This window comes from Carassius gibelio, chromosome A8 (genome assembly GCF_023724105.1).
Source record: "Carassius gibelio isolate Cgi1373 ecotype wild population from Czech Republic chromosome A8, carGib1.2-hapl.c, whole genome shotgun sequence".
Lineage (NCBI taxonomy): Eukaryota > Metazoa > Chordata > Actinopteri > Cypriniformes > Cyprinidae > Carassius > Carassius gibelio.
This window is the reverse complement of record NC_068378.1, coordinates 9,065,520-9,089,759: the sequence shown is the minus strand read 5'-3', so window position 1 is coordinate 9,089,759 and position 24,240 is coordinate 9,065,520. Positions and strand designations below refer to the sequence as shown.

The 24,240-nt window shown below is 36.8% G+C and overlaps 1 protein-coding gene and 1 long non-coding RNA gene across 3 annotated transcripts; one reads left to right on the top strand and one right to left on the bottom strand.

The window, feature by feature from the left end:
* Nucleotides 1–2,769: 2,769 nt before the first annotated feature.
* On the bottom strand, nt 2,770–23,938 carry LOC128018357 (rab11 family-interacting protein 1). Of its 2 annotated transcripts, XM_052603831.1 has the most exons (6): nt 23,452–23,938; nt 15,717–16,135; nt 14,731–15,577; nt 6,879–8,585; nt 5,051–5,156; nt 2,770–4,808 (listed from the first exon to the last, which is right to left on the bottom strand). In XM_052603831.1, exons 1-6 carry the CDS (start codon nt 23,793–23,795, stop codon nt 4,620–4,622), a joined length of 3,612 nt encoding a protein of 1,203 aa, XP_052459791.1. In that variant the 5' UTR covers nt 23,796–23,938; the 3' UTR covers nt 2,770–4,619. The 2 variants fall into 2 exon arrangements, with proteins under 2 accessions (XP_052459791.1, XP_052459792.1); XM_052603832.1 differs by lacking the exon at nt 6,879–8,585 and having other exon boundaries at nt 23,452–23,898.
* On the top strand, nt 16,865–19,650 carry LOC128018358 (uncharacterized). The gene is made up of 2 exons (XR_008184830.1): nt 16,865–18,237; nt 18,995–19,650. It is a non-coding gene; the product is annotated as an uncharacterized LOC128018358 (long non-coding RNA).
* Nucleotides 23,939–24,240: the final 302 nt, after the last annotated feature.

Genomic DNA, 24,240 nt, shown 5'->3' with positions numbered 1-24,240 from the left:
CTTTCCTTTAGATTTGCTCAAGGATTACGTCTCCGTCAGGTGGATATGCTTGAGGAGGGTTTGTGTGGCAGTTCTGCAACACTTACAAAGATCACCAAACAACTCAAAACAGTATGTGTTAAATCAATACAAAAATTGCGAAGAGAAAGAAAGATGAGAATTGGTGGAACAAGGGCCTTTATAGTCCTAGATGAAAGCAAATTTTGCCACAAGCGAAAGGTATTTATGTATTTATTTTACAATATAATAATAAACTAATGGACTGTGATAATTTGCATTATTACTAGTTCCATGTTTGTAATATTAACCTTATACCCTTATAGTATGCACGTGGACGCTTTGGAAACACCTGGCAGAGAAAGGCATGGGTGTTTGGCATGATTAAAGTCAAAAGAAGGCGAAGGAGACCTGTGCTCAAAGTAGTGAAACGAAGAACAGCTGGAAAATTGATTCCCATTGTTGAGAAGTATGTGCGTCAAGGAAGCACTTTACTCAGTGATGACTGGCCAGCTTATAGAAGACTTAGTCAGCATGGCTTTATTCACTATCAGATCAACCACAGTCGTTTCTTTGTGCACCCACAAACAGGAGCTCATACGCAGCATATAGAACGTGCATGGAGAACCTACAAAAGGGAAGTATACCGTTATAGGGGTAACATGACTCTAAAGACATTGAAAAATCAACTTGCCTTTATTGAATGGCATTATTGGAGGGGGAAACAACATCCCAAAGGTGTTCTTGGTTGTCTGCTTCAAGATATTGCTGCTGCATATAGAGTATAATACGAAAAGCATCTATATGAATTTCGTTATGAGTAATCCTGCTAAAGATAACACACTGCATCAGGAAACATGCAAACCTTATTAGTTAATGTATATTTAGATATACTTTAGTACAGGTAAGTATACATGTATTTTAGATAATACCATGTTCAGTCTACTGTACAAATAATGTTGTCTGATTTGTGCACTATAAAGTCCAAAATTAATAAAAATATAGCTGTTTTTCAGTTGCCTGTGTATGACTGTTAATGCTAAATTGCTCATCTCAACAGTGCTTATAACAAAGTTGGAAGAAGTGATAATTATTATGTAATGTTTGTGTAAAATGGTGCACTTTATTTTACAGTCCTATTTCCATTTACTTGCTATGAATGTACTGGTGAATGTACCTATTAGTTAATGTATAAGTTATGCAGTACTCAAGTTGGGGGGTAATAACATGGACCAAGGTACTTGTTGAGTAATCGATGGTAAATGCCATTGCAGTTAACTTACTACTTAACTTACTTTAATGTCACTGATTCTCTTAACTAATTGATTCAACAGAGATTTTTGATGGTGTGCATTGCTAATTAATTATACGTGTAGACAGATTTTCCCTTGGACTTATACAGTAGCTACTAGACTCATAATAACACTTACAACTTATCATATGTCAAAATCCCTATTTAAAAGGACTGTGCCTGCTGAGTATTAACATGCAGAGCTGCACAGTTACTGCAGTGTTCCTAACCAACTTCCAAAGCACATATAGTTTCACATTAGTTATCATGAATGTACCCTGTTTGTTTGTGGCTGTTATTAACCATACTTAAGTACTACATATTTACCATGTACATACCATAAGGATGTGCAGTAATGTGTCTTATTACTTACCATAAATGGATACTGTAAGGACGTGCCTGTTTGTACTCACACTTGTCCGTAAGTACTACATATTTACCATGTACATACCATAAGGATGTACAGTAATGTGTCTTATTACTTACCATAAATGGATACTGTAAGGACGTGCCTGTTTGTACCCACACTTGTCCGTAAGTACTACATATTTACCATGTACATACCATTAGGATGTACAGTAATGTTTCTTATCAGTTCCCATATACAGATAATGTAAGTGCATTTTTGTACATTCACACTTGTCCGTCAGTACTACATATTTGCCATGTATTTACATTAGTAGTTATAGTGAAGTATCTAATTACTTACCATGTACAGACACTACCTGTAAGTACCCACACTTGTATGTACATACAAACTAATTACCATGCATGTACAACTGTTAAGTACAGCCGTGTTTCTTATTAGTTACCATGTACATACAGTTCAGGTAAGTACCTTGTGTTACCACACATTTCCCTGTAGGTACAGTATATTTACCATGTATGTACCATGGAAGTACACGTACTGTAAAATAAAGTGCTACCGGCTTTTTAGTATAGCTGTAAAAACATCTTACTTCAGATTGTGGTTGCTGTTTGTATTGCTTTTTATTTAAGGAAACATGAGAATACATTTTGTATATAAGAATAGGCTTTGTTACAATATTTTGGAGTGAATTTACTGGAGTGAAGAAAATTTCACTTGATTATCTTTATAAATCTTTGGGAAAATCATGTTAAAATCTGAGTTATCACGATTCAGGCTTTTGAGGAATGCTTAGCCGTACATTAATTGCACATGCATTGCATTATATGTTTGACAATCTATAGAGCTTTATAATAAAACAGGAAATTAAATATAAAAAAAAATTTCCCCTGAAAGTTCATTAAAACATTCAGTCAATCAATCATTGAAAGAATAAAAATTCTGTCATTTATTCGTTTCAATTCTGACATGTCATTCTAGTTTTTATTTTTATTTATTTTTTGAACACAAATTAAGATATCTTGATTAAGAATTTAATAATAATAAAAAAAAGTGTAAAGTTTTTATTTGCCCATAGAATGACTATGGACAAAGACTGTCAAAACAAAACAACAAATCTTCAAAATATTTTATTTTATGTTCAACAGTAGAAAAAAAGTAAGTCATACAGGTCTGGAACAACATGAGGTTGAGTGAATGATGACAAAATGTTTCATTTATTTATTGACGCATCTTTTTTTTTTTGTAATTCAGAATATTAACTAAACTACATATTTATAAAAACAAAATAATAATAAAATAAAATAAACAGGCTTTATAGGTTTAGCTAAGATTTATTCAATGAATTAAGGCATAATCAAAATTACATTTCTGACAAGTATTGAAGTAAAGGAACAAACCAATATATCCACGTCTTAAAGACACAGAATCTTGAATATAAAGAGAAGGCACAGGTCTTTAAAAAAGATCTTGTGCATATATCCACAGCATCAGCAATAATTAATAAGGCTTCTCATATAAATTCAGACAAAGGATCTGAGTGTGCAGAATCTGGTAACAGTGAACATTTCAGTGAACTCAAACTGATTGAGAACACTTGAATGAACACAGCAGATGCTCACTCTTATGAAGGATCTCATGACTGAATACAGAACTACAACACAGACAACTGAATCAACTTAAGATTAAATGACAAATAAATAAATACAAGATTTTACAAGTTCTTTTCTCCATCCTTGTCAGAGGGACAGTTCTCTCCCCACAGGGTTAAAACATAAGAAGTAGTAGTAAAAAAATGGAAAAGGGACTGAAGCAGAACTTGAGTACTGTAAGGTAAGTCTTCAGATTTACATCACAGATCTTTGGTTTCACTGGAGACAAGATCTCAACAACACTGTGCAGACAGTGACGTCTACAGGCTACAGGATCCGTTGCAGAAGATCCTGATTTGATGAAAGTATCACATTACCTGAAATTCGGGAAAGAAAATCCTGCAGACGCAGTTATTGCTTGTTCATTACCGAACTGCAGTCACAGTGTGTACATAGCTGATCAAGAGTTTGAGATCAAGTCTTCAAGCGATGCTTAATAATCCCTGGTCAAATTCATTACAAACATGCAGTTTGACATGTAGCAGAAAACATGCAGCAATTCAACAGCTGACTGCTAGATCAACTAAAAAAAATGCAAATATACAGTCAATATTGACCAGGGCTATAAAATGAATTATCAGAAGAAGTGTTAGAACAGAAGCGTTTCATGAGCAGAAGTGTACATACAGGCAGGAAAAACGATTCTTCATTAAGGCTTTTCTACAGAGGTAATTCTACATGGTATTGTACAGAATTGGTTAATATAAAAACACTATCCTTCATAAATTAAACACCCCGTTCAAGTAAAAAGTGCTTATTGTCTTCATTTGTAAATAGCCAGAGGATTATTACCTTAATTTGAGACCCAACAGACATAAGGCCGCATCAACACTAACGAAGTATTCTGATCAAGACTCAGGACTGCAGTCAAGAAAATCTTCAGATACAAGCTTATTTACTGTAAGATTTAATGCATTAAGAAGCCCCTTCTCAAATGGAAAGATGCATAGAAAACGTTCCAAAACCAAAATGAATGCATTTGTTGTTGGGAAGCATTTCAGGAGGAGCTCGTACCATGATCCAACGAAACAAAACCCCAGCATCCAGTTATTAAAGGATGATCTGACAGACTCAGACTTTCCTGCTGGATTTGATATACTATACATATCCACACTGTAAAAATAAGTTATTTTTAAGATATTAGTGGTGAAATCAGAATGCGCTTATGCCAGTTACTCTACATTCATGAAATACTCAAGCAACTAAACTGATTATGAGAAATCCTTCTGGCTGTATCAGCCAAATCCCACAATATTAAACTGTCTCAGTGTTGTGATTTGGGCACGGTTACATCAAATGAAAGGATCGAACCCTAACATTTGGAATTAAGTGAAAGCAGGATGGCCGGTTTCTCCTCTATGACACGAACGAGCAGGTTGTCAATGTATTCCTCCAACTCCAGGATCTTGGCGTCTTTCTTGGAGAGTTCGGTCTGTTGCTTCACCACCAGTGTGATCAGTTCCTCCTGTGTGAGCTGAGTGTACGCACCACTATCTACATTCTGGATATGCAGCGAAATAAAGGAGGAGGGGAAAAATATGGTCAACTGATATACAGTACCGATGAAAAGTCTGTGTACATTGACTGATGTTTTTTCATGATCTGAAACTATGGATTAGCTGATATTATTATCTGATTTTAAACATAACTTTTTATTCCCATATTTTAACTTGTGTTACTTTACAACTATGATGCTTCAGTGTGCAAATAGGGAGCAGAAAATAACTAGGAAAGTGACTGTACCTTTGACTTCCCAGCCATTTCCTTGATGGTGATAGTCTTTGGGTCTTTGCCGACAATCACACTGGAAGACTGGCTCTCGGTGCTCATGGGTTTCACCGGGTGAGGCCTGGGATACAAGAGACGGACATTAGTGCAATGAACATGAACATGAAAACTTGACTGATGACCACGGCATGTAACTTCATCCAAGAGGAGGAAATACAGTAAAAAAAAAAAAAACTAAATTGAAGTGAACAAGGGCCCTTAAAGATAGCATTCAATTAAAGAGATATGGGTATGTTTGGAAAGGCATCATTTTTTTTACTCCTCTCACATAAAGAATTCAGTACTGGGTATGTGAATTTTCTGTATGCACCTGATCTACATTTGCGAAAATGTGCAGTATACAACTAGAGCACACGGCATGTGATCCTGCATTCCACAATACAATGTGTTTGAGCAGTAGAGATTATTAATGACTGCCAAAAAATTAAACAGTAAGAAATTCAAACCACTGAATCTAAGTTATTTTTTCCCAAATGATGACTAGACACCAATTTCTGAGTTAAACATGCAATGTTGTAATATAAATCATGCGTCAAGTGACAAAAAATTTAAAATGTTTGTGGCATACTTAGGGTGACAATATGCACCGTTCATACGGGACACGTCCCAGCCAGAATTTTAATAATGCCTTAAACATCCAGAGCAGCTTGACCAATAACATGCAGGTATTGTACATAGCCGACCAATCGTGGGGCTGTGATCTAGAGGGAACAATCAAAGCTATGAAAATATGCGCATGTGTTTGTTCGTTCGATTGTCTTGAAGCGTCGCTGCGCACAAATCCAAAAAAAACAAAAAAACTAAAACAAAGTGCGCCACAATCAAGTCAAATGAACGAACATACACGTAAAAGCGATTCAAAAGCATAAGGAGCCGTCTGCTCTGCTCTTTATAGCTCTCATGAATGTATCACAACGATCAACCTGCACAGTACAAATAGCCAAAACCTGGATATTTTAGGCAATATTAAAATCCTGGCTGGGACGTGTCCCGTATGAACGGCGCATATGGTCACCCTAGGCATACTACATAACTTTTAACACAATGTATGCAGTACAAAAAATATACTCTCTCATATGTAGTAAGCAGGCATGTGTTAGTAAACCATTCCAAACTCACCCATTGTGTAATTCCCAACAAAATCATAAGATCAAAAAAAGTACAGCAGAGAAATGTAAAACCCAATCATAAGCACCTTTGTGGTAAAGCAATCAAGCAATCATGCGTGATACAAATATCCCACAAAACAATATGATCTCCAGAACAAACTCAAATGCATGCCCACCACTCGTGCCTCCAAGTGAGTATATGATCATGTACCTGTCTTGTATACATCATATTTCTGTAAATGTAAATCTGACATCTACAGCCTCTCATATAGATCTAGTTTCAGCAAATATGCACATTGTAAAGACAATCTAATATTGCCTCCAAAACAAAACAGAACATATAAACATAACAAAACAGACATGGCCTTTGTTGCATTTTCATTAGTCCCTCAAGACCATGACATGTTGAATGACCAATAACAGCAATCAGTAGCAAAACCCCAAGCCCACAATCCCAACCCTCACGATCCCAAGAAGGAGCAACCAACCATTAAGCAACCAATCGAACGAATCCTGAAGAAAACATTACCCTTTAATCGAGCAATACCAGAGATTGATTCAGCTAGTTTCAGGGTAAATAGCAGTTGTTGATTTGAAAGCCGATGGGTTTAGCACAACAGGGACGACAGACTGTTAGAGGAGTTGTTAGTAGGGGTCGGGAGAACTTTTCTCACCTTCTTGAATTAGAAACTGCACTTCCACTAGCATTCTGCAGCGCAACTGGCTGAGCCTCTGATGGCGAGACCCAAGCACGAAGAGTACTCTTGCCCCCCATAGGGGATTCAGATGTTACTAGGGTGGGATCAGTTCTGATTGGTGGAGCAACACTGGTTACAGTCAGCTCAACATCTTCGGCATCTTGTGAAGTCTGAGAAACTGATCTATTCAGACTAGTATTCTCTGTACCAGCTTTTTCAGTTGTGTATTGGCGAGATGAATTTTTCTTCTTAAGTGAAAAACTTCTTTGAAATGTGGCTCTGGCTTGTTCGGTGAAGCTGGGGGATTGTTTTCCATTCTCTGATTTCGGTGCTGTGCTTTTGGATGGATCATATGTAGCTTTGTTTGCAGACTTGCTATCGTTTTTATCAAAGGTTGATTTCCGATCTTCAGGATTTCTCATTTGCTTTGGACCCTTAGTGAACAGGACATCTTCAGTGGTGGTCTGCTCTGGTAAAGCCCAGGGATCTTTAGATAGTAGGTTATCACTTGGGAATGGATCAAGAGCAATCATTCCCTTCCCCTCAGGTTCATTAGCCAGTTTCCCCAGTTGCTTTTGATTTTCAGCAGTTTTGAGGAGGTCTACTTCAACAAACCCATCTGTGGAAATGTTTCCCTTTTGGCCCCTGTGTGGTTTCTCATCTATGTTGTTCTCTAATGTCATGTTTTTAGTTGTTACCTGCTTGTCTGGTTGAACTTGTCTGACTGGGTCCTTGACTAATGACTGTTGTCTGGGTTTGATCGAAGGCATGTCTCTAGCCACATCATCAGTCTTTGAATTCACATTTTGTATGGATCTGGCTGCTGGCGTAGGCTTCTCTTTTGACTGAGGGAGTTGATGTGTAATGGCATCAGGAGTCTGAGACTTCCTTTCGGTCTCCTGAGGCACATATCGACTACGAACAGGGGGAGGTGGATTGTTTTCCATATTCTTGTTAGCAGATTTTCCAGACTTATTGACAGTAGCATATAAAGACTCTTTGATATGACCATGTTGGACATTAGTCTCGACCGAAGGTTCTGGTGGCGCAGGAGCTGGAGCTTTGGGTAGAAGGAGTGACTCTCTGTGCCTCGTGGGGGCAGGGGGAGGTGCCTCATGATTTCTTTGGTGCTGGTTAAGGTTCACTGAGGCTCTGTCCCTTAAGATCACAGATTTTTTTGGCATCGCCCTCTCAGGCCCATCTACATTCATTTCTTCAGAGAAGTCCCAGTTTCTCTGGTTTACCTCTGCAATAAGATGGTCCCAACGTGTCTGACCCATCACCCCATGCCTCTTCTTAGGAAAGAGGGTTTCATAGTCCGGGAGAGGAATATCAGGCCTCTGACTTTCTTTGGAGCTCTGGGTATGCGCTTGTTCTGGATGGCTTTCAGTCTTAGACGAGCCACCAAGATGACCGGGGGGTAGAGGAGCCATTCGCTTCTTGTCAGATTTGGGAGCTGAGAGGTTTTCCATGCTGGACTCACTTAACTCACTGAAAGTTCTCGGAGGTTTATCAGGTGCCAGAGAAGAATGAAGATCAGAAAACATACCAAACGACTCAAACGGATCAGAAGAGAGGGATGGGGAAAGTGGAGAAGCGTGGATAGTGGTCTGGGTGTCTACAGAGTCAGAGGGGGATTGGGAATGGCTAATATCGGTTTCAGGCAGTACACTCAGAGCCAATCTGCCAAAAAGCAAAAAACATAAAATGGTCAACTTACGGCTAAAACAGCTCTTACAATCCATTAACTTTTCCTATTTGTTTCTTCTGGGGATGACTACTACAACTGAAATCCATTGAATACAAACAGCACATGACTCCCCTGTCTAGATATATTATCCTAACTCCATGCCTGACATTTCGCAATTTTTATGAACAGAACATTCCTCACATAAAAGAAACAATGTCTTTCTTATTATTAAAGTAAATCAAAAAGGTCACATTTTGTTTAGTTACTTTAAGTTGATTTCCTAAGATATTGTGACACAAATGTGTCTGTTAAAATCTGGCACATATAAAACTATATATAAATATAAAATATATATATAAATTTGTACTAAAAATGTTTACTATTATTAATGTAACAATGCAACTATAAATCTCTTTTTTCTTCCAAGTCTTTAAACACAAATCAATAGAAGGAAATTTACACCACGCATCCGAATCTAAAAGTTTCACAGAAACAAACACAACTAAACCATATTCCAGTCTATTTGAATTCTCAGCTTTTGCAAAAAGAGTTACTCACCATTTTAGTTATTCACAAGACAGATTTCCTAAAATCCTAAAACTCCCAGTATAAAAAAGACTTTTTCCCTAAGACAATCTCGCTTATTCACTGTCTGGAAGAGTACAAGCTCACCATCTTTTGCAACTTGTTTCACCCCAAACCAGAAGATCAGCATTTGAGGAAGGAATCCAGTCCACATTCCTTCCTCCTCAACCAATCACATGCCTTTGGCCAAACAGGTTAGGTAAGTTGCTTAAGGTGAAACTTATGCAAATAATTCGATACAATAAAACCTATGCCGAGTACACTTTATGATCATAAAATCATTACCATATGTAAAGTCAAATATACATTAGGTTATATTTAATATTCGAAGTAGGTGGATCAGGTGAAATTCTACACAATCGGTCTACTTCTACTGTCTATTTTTGGTCATTTTATAAACACTCAACTAAATTAGAAGAGCTGTTTATTTGTAAGTTGAGTTTATAAATAGGTATTAATTGGTGTTGAAGAAGTGAATAAATGACGGGTAGACTAATTTCACACTAAAAACAGACTACAATCACCATGATTCAACATGTTCCACTGTCACCCAAGGCTATGAAACTCACATCGAACCGAGAAACAATGATCTCATCCCATCATGACAACCCCCACTCACACCACCCTTTCACAATGGGACACTGTAGCAACTTTTGTGCCCTTACTCTCGACCTGTATGTGTGTGCAATTTAGTTAACATTTTCTGTTATTAACCATCTGCTAAAGTAATTTTTTACAAGGAGGCTTTGTCTAAATACAGGTGTTTCCCTTTAAGAGCAGTGGAGCAGAGAGAGGTGAGAGGAGTTGAGTTTCAGCCTGGATTTTCCTCTGCTCTCAGGTGGCTAGATGTTAACTGCATTACAGAGCAGCCTGACTTCTCATTCAGCATGCAGCCTCAGCATGTGTGCAGATGAAATTAATATAGCTAACAAACCTCAACATCTTTATTCCTTTAGCATATTTCCTGAATAAGAATGCTTAAAAATTACAATGCTTAAAAGAAACGCAACAAACTTGGATTTCAAGGGGAGCTCATTGCTCAGACAGTTCCCTAGGGAAACATTAGAGCTGGGTGATATTAGCTAATGTACATGCACTTAAGGAAAGTCCTATCTTTCTAATAACTTATTATGTCTACTAAAAACCACTTGCTTTATCAAAAGTAGCATAAAAGACAAAACACTCAAGTATTCTGCTTAAAACAATTTCTCATTAAAATTATCTTAATAAATAAGAGAGTGTATCACACATATACATACAAATATTACATATTCTCTTTTGTTGGAACCAAACAAAGTAGACTGATCTTAATGTACACTTTCATTCAAAAGTTTGGTGTCATTAATACAGTTTTTAAAAAGTCTCCTTTGCTCCTGCATTTATTTGTTCAATAATACAGTAAAAACTGTAATATTGCTAAATGTTATTGTGGTTTAATATAACTGTTTACTATTTTCTTTCTTTTGATGATAAATAGAAAGTTCAAAAGAACAGCAGTCATTTGAAATAAAAATATTTTGTAATATTTATTAATATAATATAATATTAATATATAATAATATTTTAATAAATATGTCTTTTGAACAATTTAATGTATCCTTGTGGATTAAAAGTTTTTATTTTTCTTAATTAATTAATCTGTATGATCCCAAAGTTTTGAACAGTAGTGCAGGAATGATGTATAAAATAAATAAAGTATAATGCAAGAATTATGACAAATAGTAAAATATTTGTTAAACAATTAAGTATTTTTTTTTATTATTGAATACAAGGTCAAAGTATTTAATCATTTAAATTTAAGGCACCAATATAATAATGGAAAATAATAAACAGAAATATGTATCGACTCCACTTTAATGAAATCAAACTAACCATCTCTAATGCCTTTTTTTGCTTCTGAACTTGTTATTAAAACAACTGAATCAACAGACGCAGGCGTACTGAAGGTTAAATAGCCAAGGCAATTCTTAAATGTCAAATAGTGTTCATTTTTGTATGAATATTATTTTATATAGGCCTACACCTTTTATGCCGTTCAAATGTATTAAGTCACTTCTGTCTGTGATAACACAAATAATGGCCACAAACACAGGAGGCCTCCAAAACTTCCCTGCTGACATCAACTTTAAATTTAATTTTAATGTGGATGTGCTTTGGATAGCAGTCTTTGTGGTTTTAAAGAAGTTGGCTTCAGAATTTAGTTAAAGGGGGGGGGGGGGGGTGAAATGCTATTTCATGCATACTGAGCTTTTTACACTGTTAAAGAGTTGGATTCCCATGCTAAACATCGACATTGTTCCAAAAATACTCCTTCCGGTTTGTCACAAGTTTCGGAAAGTTTTTTTCAAGTATGGCTCTGTGTGACGTTAGATGGAGCAGACTACAATCACCATGATTCAACATGTTCCACTGTCACCCAAGGCTATGAAACTCACATCGAACCGAGAAACAATGATCTCATCCCATCATGACAACCCCCACTCACACCACCCTTTCACAATGGGACACTGTAGCAACTTTTGTGCCCTTACTCTCGACCTGTATGTGTGTGCAATTTAGTTAACATTTTCTGTTATTAACCATCTGCTAAAGTAATTTTTTACAAGGAGGCTTTGTCTAAATACAGGTGTTTCCCTTTAAGAGCAGTGGAGCAGAGAGAGGTGAGAGGAGTTGAGTTTCAGCCTGGATTTTCCTCTGCTCTCAGGTGGCTAGATGTTAACTGCATTACAGAGCAGCCTGACTTCTCATTCAGCATGCAGCCTCAGCATGTGTGCAGATGAAATTAATATAGCTAACAAACCTCAACATCTTTATTCCTTTAGCATATTTCCTGAATAAGAATGCTTAAAAATTACAATGCTTAAAAGAAACGCAACAAACTTGGATTTCAAGGGGAGCTCATTGCTCAGACAGTTCCCTAGGGAAACATTAGAGCTGGGTGATATTAGCTAATGTACATGCACTTAAGGAAAGTCCTATCTTTCTAATAACTTATTATGTCTACTAAAAACCACTTGCTTTATCAAAAGTAGCATAAAAGACAAAACACTCAAGTATTCTGCTTAAAACAATTTCTCATTAAAATTATCTTAATAAATAAGAGAGTGTATCACACATATACATACAAATATTACATATTCTCTTTTGTTGGAACCAAACAAAGTAGACTGATCTTAATGTACACTTTCATTCAAAAGTTTGGTGTCATTAATACAGTTTTTAAAAAGTCTCCTTTGCTCCTGCATTTATTTGTTCAATAATACAGTAAAAACTGTAATATTGCTAAATGTTATTGTGGTTTAATATAACTGTTTACTATTTTCTTTCTTTTGATGATAAATAGAAAGTTCAAAAGAACAGCAGTCATTTGAAATAAAAATATTTTGTAATATTTATTAATATAATATAATATTAATATATAATAATATTTTAATAAATATGTCTTTTGAACAATTTAATGTATCCTTGTGGATTAAAAGTTTTTATTTTTCTTAATTAATTAATCTGTATGATCCCAAAGTTTTGAACAGTAGTGCAGGAATGATGTATAAAATAAATAAAGTATAATGCAAGAATTATGATAAATAGTAAAATATTTGTTAAACAATTAAGTATTTTTTTTTTATTATTGAATACAAGGTCAAAGTATTTAATCATTTAAATTTAAGGCACCAATATAATAATGGAAAATAATAAACAGAAATATGTATCGACTCCACTTTAATGAAATCAAACTAACCATCTCTAATGCCTTTTTTTGCTTCTGAACTTGTTATTAAAACAACTGAATCAACAGACGCAGGCGTACTGAAGGTTAAATAGCCAAGGCAATTCTTAAATGTCAAATAGTGTTCATTTTTGTATGAATATTATTTTATATAGGCCTACACCTTTTATGCCGTTCAAATGTATTAAGTCACTTCTGTCTGTGATAACACAAATAATGGCCACAAACACAGGAGGCCTCCAAAACTTCCCTGCTGACATCAACTTTAAATTTAATTTTAATGTGGATGTGCTTTGGATAGCAGTCTTTGTGGTTTTAAAGAAGTTGGCTTCAGAATTTAGTTAAAGGGGGGGGGGGGGGGTGAAATGCTATTTCATGCATACTGAGCTTTTTACACTGTTAAAGAGTTGGATTCCCATGCTAAACATCGACATTGTTCCAAAAATACTCCTTCCGGTTTGTCACAAGTTTCGGAAAGTTTTTTTCAAGTATGGCTCTGTGTGACGTTAGATGGAGCGGAATTTCCTTATATGGGTCCTAAGTGCACTTCTGCAGGAAGAGCGCGCGCTCCCGTAGAGCACAGCACTGAGAGCACAGACATTCACTGATCAGAGCGAGAGCGTCGCGAAAAGTCACAAAAGAAGTGTGTTTTTGGTCGCGAGGGCAAGACAACCCTGCACAGATTACCAAAAAAAAAACCAGCATTAAGGGACCAGTGGATGGAGTTTATTTTTACAGATCATCAACGGAGTAGTGCAAGTGTTTTTGTTTGTTCCCTGCATTTCGAAGATGCTTGTTTTACAAACAAGGCACAGTTTGACGCCGGATTTGCGTATCGTTTATTTCTTAAGGATAATGCAGTCCCAACGAAAAAGGGTCACGATCGTGTGTTGGAACCGCAGGCGGTGAGTAAAACTGCTTCAAATATCTCTGTGTTGTTAACTTAGCTATCAGCGCGTAAGCACATCAAGTAAACAACATGTGACGTTGTCATCAAACTGCACCTTCCACATGTACAGCTTAAAAAAAAAAAAAAAAAAAAAGACGACAAAGTGGTCATTTTCCAAAACCGCTAAGCAAATATATACAGTTTCAGTACATACCACATAGAGACGTCATTGCTGATGCTGCTCTTGTTAAATTTCAGCCTCTGGATTATAAATATACGCTGAATCTGACTGTTAGACATGGTTTGTTTTGGATGATGTTTTTTTCCTCACGGTAATGTCACAGCTTCCAAACACTGGTGCTCGTGATTCTTTAGCTCCGCCCACACGTCACGCCTCCAGCCGGTCGTGTTTTTCTGGGAAAAATCGGTACAGACTATCTTTCCCTTATGAATATAATAAAACTAAAGACTTTTCGGAGTTATGAAGGACGCAGTACTACTCTATAGGTACTCAAGATTAACAGGATATTGAGTGAAAACGAGCATTTCACCCCCCCTTTAAAGAAACGTAGTAAATAATGGTAATTTTATTGCACAGACTGATCATTTCTCTTCATAAGATTGCAATGTATCACCAGGAGCAATGGGTATTAATTTTGTGTTGCCTGATATGCTTTTTTGACTTTCATAATATAGATATAGTAGATACCGTGGTTGAGGGTCAACCAAACAAGATCCGTATCTAACATACTCTACAGGAAATGTAACGCTCAATTAATTGTGGATTAAAAACATCACAGCATTGCTCAGCATTGCTAACAAAACCAATGAATAATTTAGTGAATAAGCAATAAATCATCCAGCCAAGAATAATACACAGTCTTGGAGAAATTAAGATACAGGACGGAGGAAGTTATTCAAGCAGATGAGCACTCACCTTGGCTTGACCGCGGACACTTTTGCGATGCGATTGGGGAAAGCACTGGCGGTTGGTGTCGGGCTGAGGATGGTCCTGACACCCCTCCGTGAGTCCGTGGACCTCTCTTCTGGGATAGAGGATGGAGTATCTGGGGTCAGGGGAATGTCTTCAAACGGGTTTGTGGTGGACGGCACATCTTGACGTTTGGGTTCATTCGTAGCTTCCTCTCTCTTCTCCTCCTTCTTCTTTCCAATGCCGAAGAGAGAGGAGAGTCGTTCGGTTACTCTGCTCTCCTCCTGGTGCCTCTGCTCCTCAGCTCGCTGCATCTCTTCCTCACGCAGCTTCTTCTGCAGCTCTCCCTCTTCCTTGCGCTTCCTCTCCTGCTCTTCAAGCCTGCTTTTCCTCTCTTCCTCTTGTTTTCTCTCTCGTTCTTGCTGCCTCCTCTGCTCTTGATCTACTTGTTGGTTCAGCATCTCTTGCAGGCTTCTTCCTTCAGGTTTCCGTCCCTTCTCCTCCATCTCTACATGACTCCTATCAAGAGAGGCTTTGTCTTGCACTTCAGGCTTATATGAGGGGATACTAAAGCCTTTAAGTGAGTCGATGGAGAGGTCCGAAATATTTCGTTGGTGGGATTTGCGAACATCCTCCACCGAACCCTTTCCTGAGCTGTTCAGACTGAGTGTGGAGCCTAAATTAGCTTTAGGTTCTTGTTCCTCTGCATAAACGTGGCTGCCGTTGATACAGAGATTATTCGGATCCTGGATGTTTTGTTTAGAGCGGCTCAGAAGAGAAAACGGGCCAAGAGACACTTTGCTATCTGAGCTCTCAGTGCGCTTGTGTCCGAGTATTTTAAACTTCTTTTTCCCTGCAAGAGAAAATAAGAGATCAATATGTAACTGCAATGCAAATGAGGTCTCAAATGTACTTGCACAGTGGTGGCATATCACGTATCATTTTTAAGGCAGGGAAAACATTTTGGACAGGTTATATAACTTTGACCTTACCATCAGGAGAGTCCACATTAAGGCCGGAGGATCTGCTGCTGGTGAGTGAACTGTTCTTCTCAGGCAGGGTGCCCAGGGTTGACATGGACTGGGACACATTCCTGTGGAGGTTTGTCTTCGGTCCAAACAAGGATTTGAGTTTTGATTTCTTCTTAGGATTGTCCGAACTGCCTTCTCCTTCCTCTTCACTGTCTGTTCCCACTGAAGAGGGCACGATCGCAGAGGCAGAATCCGACAGGCCGTCTTTTTTCTTGCCACGGATTTTATCCTTGAGCTTGCCGATGCCGGAGCGAGGCTTGTCTGTCATGGAGAGGTCAAACATGCTGGCTGTCAGGTTATTCCTCATGAACTGAATGTCCAAAAGAACTTCCCCTCGGTCCTTCTCCTGTTTCCCGTTCTTATCCACCAGTTTGTGCCAGCTGCAAAAAGAATCAAACAAGTTCTTCATTAGATTGCAGGACAGTTGAGCTCTGTTTTTTTTAACGATTTACATTTATTTTAGGATAATCATTTAATTTAAGCTTATGTAATTATTTTCATCTTATTTAAAGCCTTTGAAATAAAGCTGAAAAATAAAAATATTTTATGAAAAAAAATCTTTAAAATCTTATTGTTTATACATATATATATATATATATATATATATATATATATATGCACATGTATAAAAAATGGAACTGAAATAAAGTACTAAAAATACTAAAAAGTTTAATAAATTAAAGCTAAATAGAAAAAATTAAAACTGCAATAACTAAAACCTAAATTATTAAAAAAAATATAACAATTTATAAATAACACTAAAATAAAACTGCATGTAATGTAATTTGTGATTTAAGTGCCTTACTGGGAACATTCAACACATGCCTTGCTTTCTTTTGTCTGTTGTCTATTTAAAAGGCAAAAAAAAATTTTGAGGTAAAAAAAAAACAAAAAAAAAACACCTACAGATTAACCCAGGCTGGTTGTAGATTTTTGCATGGCTACTCACTTAAGTGAATAAACAGATGAGAAATACTGATTTTTATTTTATTTGTAAATAAAGAAGAGCACAGTAAAAAAAAAAAAAAAAATACACAATACTGAAATTGACCGCATATAACTAAATATTCCTAGAGTAGTGTAATACATACATTTAACATTCTCCCAAATGTGCACAAATGTGATTAAAGGGGTAAAGGGTATGATATATTTTGTAATTCAAAATTGTTTGCCATTTCAAAAATCATTCTGTGTTTAAAATGGATTAGTGGATTCAAAACTAAATTACTCTATGAATAGAAAGGCTGGAATTTCACTTGGGAATTGAACCCTGTACCAGTAAATGATACACAACACAGAAGCCTATCTACTGATAAAATAAATGAAAAACATCTTTGTGTAGCCTGCATTTCCTCAGCAGAGCAGCAGGTGGGAGAGTTCTGGAGATCAGTGTAATCATGAACATTATCTGTTGTCATAATAGACACCTGAGCACAGGGACCATGAGTCCACAGTCACACTGACACCAAACAGACCAGACCAATCTGATTAAACATGGCATGTGCTCAGAGGAAGCAGCCGCAGCTCAATTCCATGCATTTCTGTTTGGACCCCCACAGGATGAAAGTTTTTTCCACAGACTGCAACTACACTTCTAATGAAAAACTGCACTTCATGGTTATGGCTTGTGGTTTTCTTAAAGAACAGCACTGACTGTAGTTCAAAAAAATTATCATTTAAAAGGATACTTGGAATCACATCAAAATGGGAAAGACTACGGAGAAGCCCAAGGCCAGGAAACACAGACTATCAGTCGGTTAGCGGACCTTACACTCAAAACCACAGCAGGAAACTCAAATCTGTAGTTTCAGGGTGGAGAAAGACTAACGGGAAATCATGCCAATCAGCAATCGAAGCTCAAGGGATTAGATAAGAAAGTTATTTCAAGATAAAAAAAGTGAACAACAGAGGCCTGACAAACTCAGTACAGAACATCTCATCTAAAAGAGAGATCTATTATTAGACCGGTCTCTCTTGCTCTGCAGATAAAGCCATTTTATAGTCACGTTCACATGCTTTGATATCATTCTCTCACAGCTCTCAGGAACTGATCCAAACGTCATGTCTGAAAGCTCTTGTTATCACTGACAACATTCAGACGAAAGGACTTCATCCTGTGCATTCCTGTGAGCTAAACTAACACCCCCCCACACACGGCAAAGCTGAGGCTTTATCTGTTCACACAGTCAAAAACAAACAAGTGCCGCTCTTAATCTAGTTTCAGCTGCAATCATTAACTCTGGCTGAGAAGGGAACCATCGGGAACAGCCTGCTTTCCTTTTCAGAGATAAACACTGGCCACATTATTTCATCCAGGTTCCATTATGAAGAGGAAATGTTTTATTTGTTTAGTTTAAGTGATTCATCTCGCCTTCATCTACTTTTATAAAATTGTTATACTTTTTCTGAGGGACTAAAACACGAGTATCAGCGAGCTTACTGGTGGTCAGCATTCGGTCCCAGCATTTTATGAACAATTATGGTGAGAAAAAAAATCAATTACATTTTTCATAATATTCCTCACATATTCCTTGGCAGAAAAAAAAATAGAATTGTGAGGTCAAGGTGAAAACTCAGGATTCTGGTCAGAATTGCGATAAAAAAAAAAAAAAACTCATCATTTCAAGAAAAAAGAATCTTTGAAAGAATTGTTTGAGTTGAGAAATAAAATGTATAAAACTTTAATCAGCTCAGAATTAATGTAATTGATTTTAAATTCAATTCATTTCAATTTTAGCCTAACCTAACCTGGGTGTGAATGGAGCACACAGGGGTTAACAGGAACCATGAGTCCTCACCGATTCCTTTTATTTGTATCAAGTACACAAAACCATGTTTACAGAGAAACACTAAACCATGGACCCGGTTTCTGTTTCAGCTGCTCTTTTATTTATGGGATAACAAACCATTTTATAAAGGGTTTTAGAGGTCATATGACATTGGGAAAGTCGGCCTAGATAAAGGCACAGCAAAATAATTAGAAAACTGATCCACCGAGGATGAGAATTACCCACAGCTTAATCCACATGGACCTGGACTAACACAAAACATACGTGTTCAGTAACTGATATCAGAGAGTCCAAAACTGGAGAGATGCTAAAACGTGACAGCCTTAGCAAAAATGGCATATTTATTTTAGATCAGAATGGTTTTAAAATGAGTATTATTAAAATATTTCTATTAATACCACAGTTAATAAAATCAAATAATAACAACTGTCCTCTATTAAACTTTTTCAGCTGGCAGTGGCACGCACCTCAATGACAAAGCTGCCATATCAACATTACCCTGAAGTAGGACAGTAACACGACACCAGCCAGCTCGAGGAACTCAATCCCTCATGTGTTAGACGTATGTGAGAGGGAGAAAGAGGAAGAAACAGACAGATGGCTTGTGTTTTAATGGCATAATACTGGAATGCAGAGTCAGTGTCAACATCTCATGGTTATCTGATGTACTCGCTCTCAGACCGTCCAACAGTAATCTGGACTACGACTGTTTACTTGTGTGTAAGACTTAGTTTTTAACTTCAAAATGTTCTCGAATACTGCTTTCTAAAGTGAAAAAGAGGTCTAAAAAAGGAGAGAAATCAGCACGGCATGCATGAAAACAGTCCAAAACGGTTGTGAACAAACATGCTGGTGGATTTGGATGTGAGAGGAGAACAGGGGGTGGACTTTTTTGACTGGAGAAACAGAATTATTGACTCCTATTTTGATTAGAAATTACAGTTTAAAGTTAAACAAGGCATTAATTGATTATTTGGAAATGATGGTGACGTTTTTAATCAGCTGTTTGGACTCATTCTGACGGCACCCATTCACTGCAGAGGATCCATTAATGAGCAAGTGGTGTAATGCTAAATCTGTTCTGATGAAGAAACAAACTGAGTAAATGTTCCGCAAATAGTCATTTTTTAGCTGAACTATTCCTTTAAGCCTTTCCAGCAATACACTTTAATCTTTCCTCATGAAACAGAATCAGAAAATGGTTTATCATAATATTATCCACAGATTTACTTTTACTGTATATTTGCTGTAGGGCTGGACGATACGACCTCAAATCAAAATCTCGATTAAGTGAACATTTTACCTCAATTTATGATTACTGAACAATTATTTGTCTTTAAGTCTGTGTACTCGTATTTGTGAAGTTTAGTTTGGATCACAAAGACATATAAACAGACAGATGACAGGAAGAGAAAGAACAAAACCTTTAGGAGACACAAGCACTAAATGATTACTGATAGTCTGATCAGATCTGTGAGAGACACAATTAATGAAGTCATTCACTGATACTTAAAACACACCTGCTTGAAATACTCACACATATTAAATGTTTACATGAATATCCCATTACGTCATAAGAAGCTTTGCATTCCACTTTTACTCTCTTTGAGTGGATATATGTAGGCTTAAAGTCACGCCATAACTATTAACATACTTCACAATTACAGTACACACCTGCTTTAGATGACAAGCATGTGAACTGGGCCAAACCCAAGGCAAATAGACAGATCTCTCTCTCTTTTCTGAACCATAATAGGAAGTCAAAGTGAAAGGCAAATAATAGAAAATTATTCTGCTCTCTGTATTTGAATAAAGAGCAGCCCTCATTTCCACTGGACAAGAACCAACACTGAAACATTTTTTTCTTTAAAAAAAAAAAATATAATAAATGTACTATTGTATTACTACTACATAATCTACAAAATCATCAACAAATTACAATTAAAATAATAATATATAAAAGTCATAATCACCATAAGTTTAAACATTACATTTTTTTTTACATATTTTGTTACATTTTTCTCTCACAATTTAATCATTCAAAGCTATGTACTTAAAAAAAATTGCATAAAAAAATAAAATAATTATCTAACCACTCGGACTCTTTTTTTTCCCACAATTGACAATTTAGGTTTAAAGTCAATTATAAACTCAAATATAAACTCAGAATTGTGAGATCAAAAGTTGCAACTAAACGTTTTGTTTTTTATTCCATGTCCATGGTGAAAACAAGCTTTCACACAGTGTGGTCCATCTGAAACGTTTTATTTTCAAAAGGCCATAATATGCTTTCATTATGAATTTGATTAACCTTGTAGTCTATAGTTTGGACTAGTATTTTAATAACTAAACTGCATAAAGCAGATCTACTCCAGGAAAAGAACACAGTGCTCTCTCTCTCACTCACACACACACACATTATTCTTACAGGTGGTGGAAAGTAAACACTAATGTTCATAGTCACACACCATCAGCCCAGCCTTGGGTCTCTCTCATACCTGTCAGTTAGTCATTAGGACTGGGATGGGTGGAGACTGAGAGGAATGTCAAAATGGCATTATTTTTTAATACAGTTGGACTGGTTGTGTGAGATTGTGCTGGACACATTTTACTCTATTATTAGTCCCAACTACTTGCTTGGAATGATAAACTATGATTTGTCAGAGGAACACATCTGATGAAAATACAGGAACTGACCTAAGAAAAATGAAAGGATCAGCTGCATCCAGTCACTCCTGATAATAATGTGTGTCCTGTGACTGGTTTAATGACTTAAAAGAGCTCATGAGACACACATTTTTGTCTCAGCCCAATTATGATACTAAGAATAGTCCTGGCTTAAAAAAAAAGCACTTCACCACAGTCTGAGAGTGAAAAAGCTTTTCTGTTAAATGTAATTCTACATGAAGTTGAGTTCACTCTCATCAATGCTGCCATTTCTTTCTTTTTTTTTTACCATGAGGGTCTCATAATAAAATATGGTAATGTAATTGTAATGTAATCTAGTAATAAACACAAAAATAATAATTATAATAAACATGTTATTTTTGTATTGAATGTTCTGTTCTTCTCATGGGTGCTTTACAAAGCATACAAATGCAAAACACATAGCAAACTTGGTCAAGTCATGTGTGATCCACTTCAAAATGAGTACGAATGGAAAAATAAAAATGAGCAGACGCTGATGGAGCAGTGAATCAAACGGGTCTGACAACCTGCAGCACCAATGCCACACGACAAGGACGAACAGAAGGACCTCCAACACCGAAGGCCACAGCTGCCAAAGCAAAAGATACCCCTATGACAGAACCCAAAGCAAAAACACAGCCTTTACACTTGACTTACATCTCTCTCTCTCTCTCTCTCTCTCTCTAACAGGAAGTCTACTGGACAAATCAGCAAGCCAGCCTAATATGCAAATCAAGTGAAACTCACACACCTTCTGTTTTTGAATATGAGCAGCTCGCTCTCATTTCCACGGAGCTAAAGAAAAATCAAGCTTATCAAATCCTAAATTGAAACCATTTGATAATAATAATAATAATAATAATAACGTTCAAAATGTGTGTTCTGTTTCCTACCAAAATCTGTGCCTATTTATATATTTCCCATGGAAAGAGTTCTTGTAATTTATGATATGAATAACATAACTATAATTACTCAGGGTTGGTGACAATCATTTTTTTTCTAATAAATTTATAAACAAACATATCTTTTGTAAAATGTATATGAAGGAGATCTGGGTCATAGTTGCAACACCCTAGCAACCACAGAGCAACACTCAGAACACCTTAACAACCTCATCACAACAAAATCCTGCTGGCAGCTCAAAACCTAGAAACATGTGAGACTTTCATAGGTTTTTCTACACTAAAGCACCCCAAGACAGCCCTCGTGATAGCTCTGGTCAGGCTAGACCGATGCGTCCGAAGCGGTCGAGTAGACATGTATCGTTTGTTCTTGGCAGAAAATCAAAGGACACAATAAAACACATTATAAATATGAAAGGACAGTATTGGGGATAATGCAAATGCATTAGCAGAAAAAAAAACACATTCAGCTGCTGTGGCTGTATCGATGGACGATGAAGTTGATTATGTTCAGACAAATCCACTGCTATTTCAACATTAATAGTTAATAAGTATATCAAATCCAAGAAGAGGACAGTCTGAAAATGTGTGAAAAGAACACTAAGTCCATGGAATATTATATGTATGTATGATTGTGTGTGTGTGTGTATATGTATATTTGATAACTATACCTGTCATTAATTTATTTATCAAAATAAATCTTAGCAAAATTGACATTTATTTAATCACAACAACTATGTCACAGATATTCTAAACTAACTGTTTGTGTTTAAAATGTTTTATATGTTTGAAACCATCCTGGTGTGTTACATCATTCATTCCTTCACTGAATTAAATGAGTTGTAAAGATGTACAATCTATTTTTGGCCATAATCTTTATGACCCTAATCATGTTGACTCATACTGAGTGGGAAAAACACTTCTTTGTTAAAAATAATTAAATAAAAATAAATGAGACTGCATCCAAACATTTCTTTGACCATGCGGAACAGCTCATTTAAAAATATTTATTTTTTATATACTCCCCCCACTCAGTTTTACTAAACTCTATCAGTTATCATTCGTTTTATGAAGTAAATAATTATTATTGTATAACGTTCATAGAAACTCTCAGGAGAAGTTGTTTGCCCAACGTTGTTTTACAAAGGCGGTGTACTGAAACCTGGCCATGCAAAAATAAGTCCAAAACAAACTAGCTGTTTGGTTAGCATATCACATTAAACTTTTAAAATGCTTAACTCATAAGGGAATGTTTCTGACACAACTCGAACACCCACACAACAAAAGTATTTCCCTGTAGGACTCAATGACACTCACTCGGTCTTTTTGCGTGATCTGTTGGCGTGGAGGTCAAGTAAGTTGATGACAGCCTGTCCCAAAAACTTGTCGAGCCCCACCAGGGCTCGGTGCATGGCGATGATGTAGAGCGTGCCCCGCTCCGCGTCCCCCTGATGGATCAGAGGCAGGTCGAACGTCGCTTCTTCCTTCCACTCGGGAGACACGCATTTCTCCGCGACCGACGTGGAAAACTTGTCCTTGCCCACCTGCATGATGGCATAGGCGTCGTTCGTGCCATTCTTGCCCTTGATCCGCAGGTTTCGTGCTTTAAGCACCGTTACCTGAACACTGGTGGGATACCACTGCTGGTCACCCAAAGACATTCTCAGTTGCTCTTTGTTCTCCGGAGCCCGCTCGGTGTTTGCCGTGTGCGTCGCTCTGCCTCCTGTGTCTAACTGTTTGGGAGCTCTCTTAAGCCCCGCCCCTAATGTATGACGTGCACTGTGTACCCAGCGCTCAGGTGATGCAGGTATCGCTTCATCCTTTCATTACTATTTAAAGAAGAGCTTTTGATAATAAGCACACTTATAACCATGTGATAACGTCTTTTAAATCTCGGATTAAGAATAACACCAATGTGTTCGCGCAGCTTTTAACCTCTGATCATAATTTACTACAGTAGACGTGGTTGCTACAAATGTATCAGCGAGATGTTTAGCAAAAGATAACTAATCAGAAGCTGACTCAGCGATTAAATATCCGTGCTTTGTCGTAGTCTAACATAACCCTTCACATCAGAATTTACCTTTATCGAATTAAAAAAAAAAA

Bases quoted from the DNA above. Each gene is read 5' to 3' on its own strand.
- LOC128018357 (XM_052603831.1), bottom strand. From the start codon at position 23,795: ATGTCTTTGGGTGACCAGCAGTGGTATCCCACCAGTGTTCAGGTAACG. The intron at 8,586-14,730 runs GTGAGTGCTCAT...GCTTTTTGGCAG, and splicing joins GTGTCCGCGGTCAAGCCAAG to ATTGGCTCTGAGTGTACTGC. The intron at 5,157-6,878 runs GTGAGAAAAGTT...CTTGTATCCCAG, and splicing joins GCAGTTTCTAATTCAAGAAG to GCCTCACCCGGTGAAACCCA.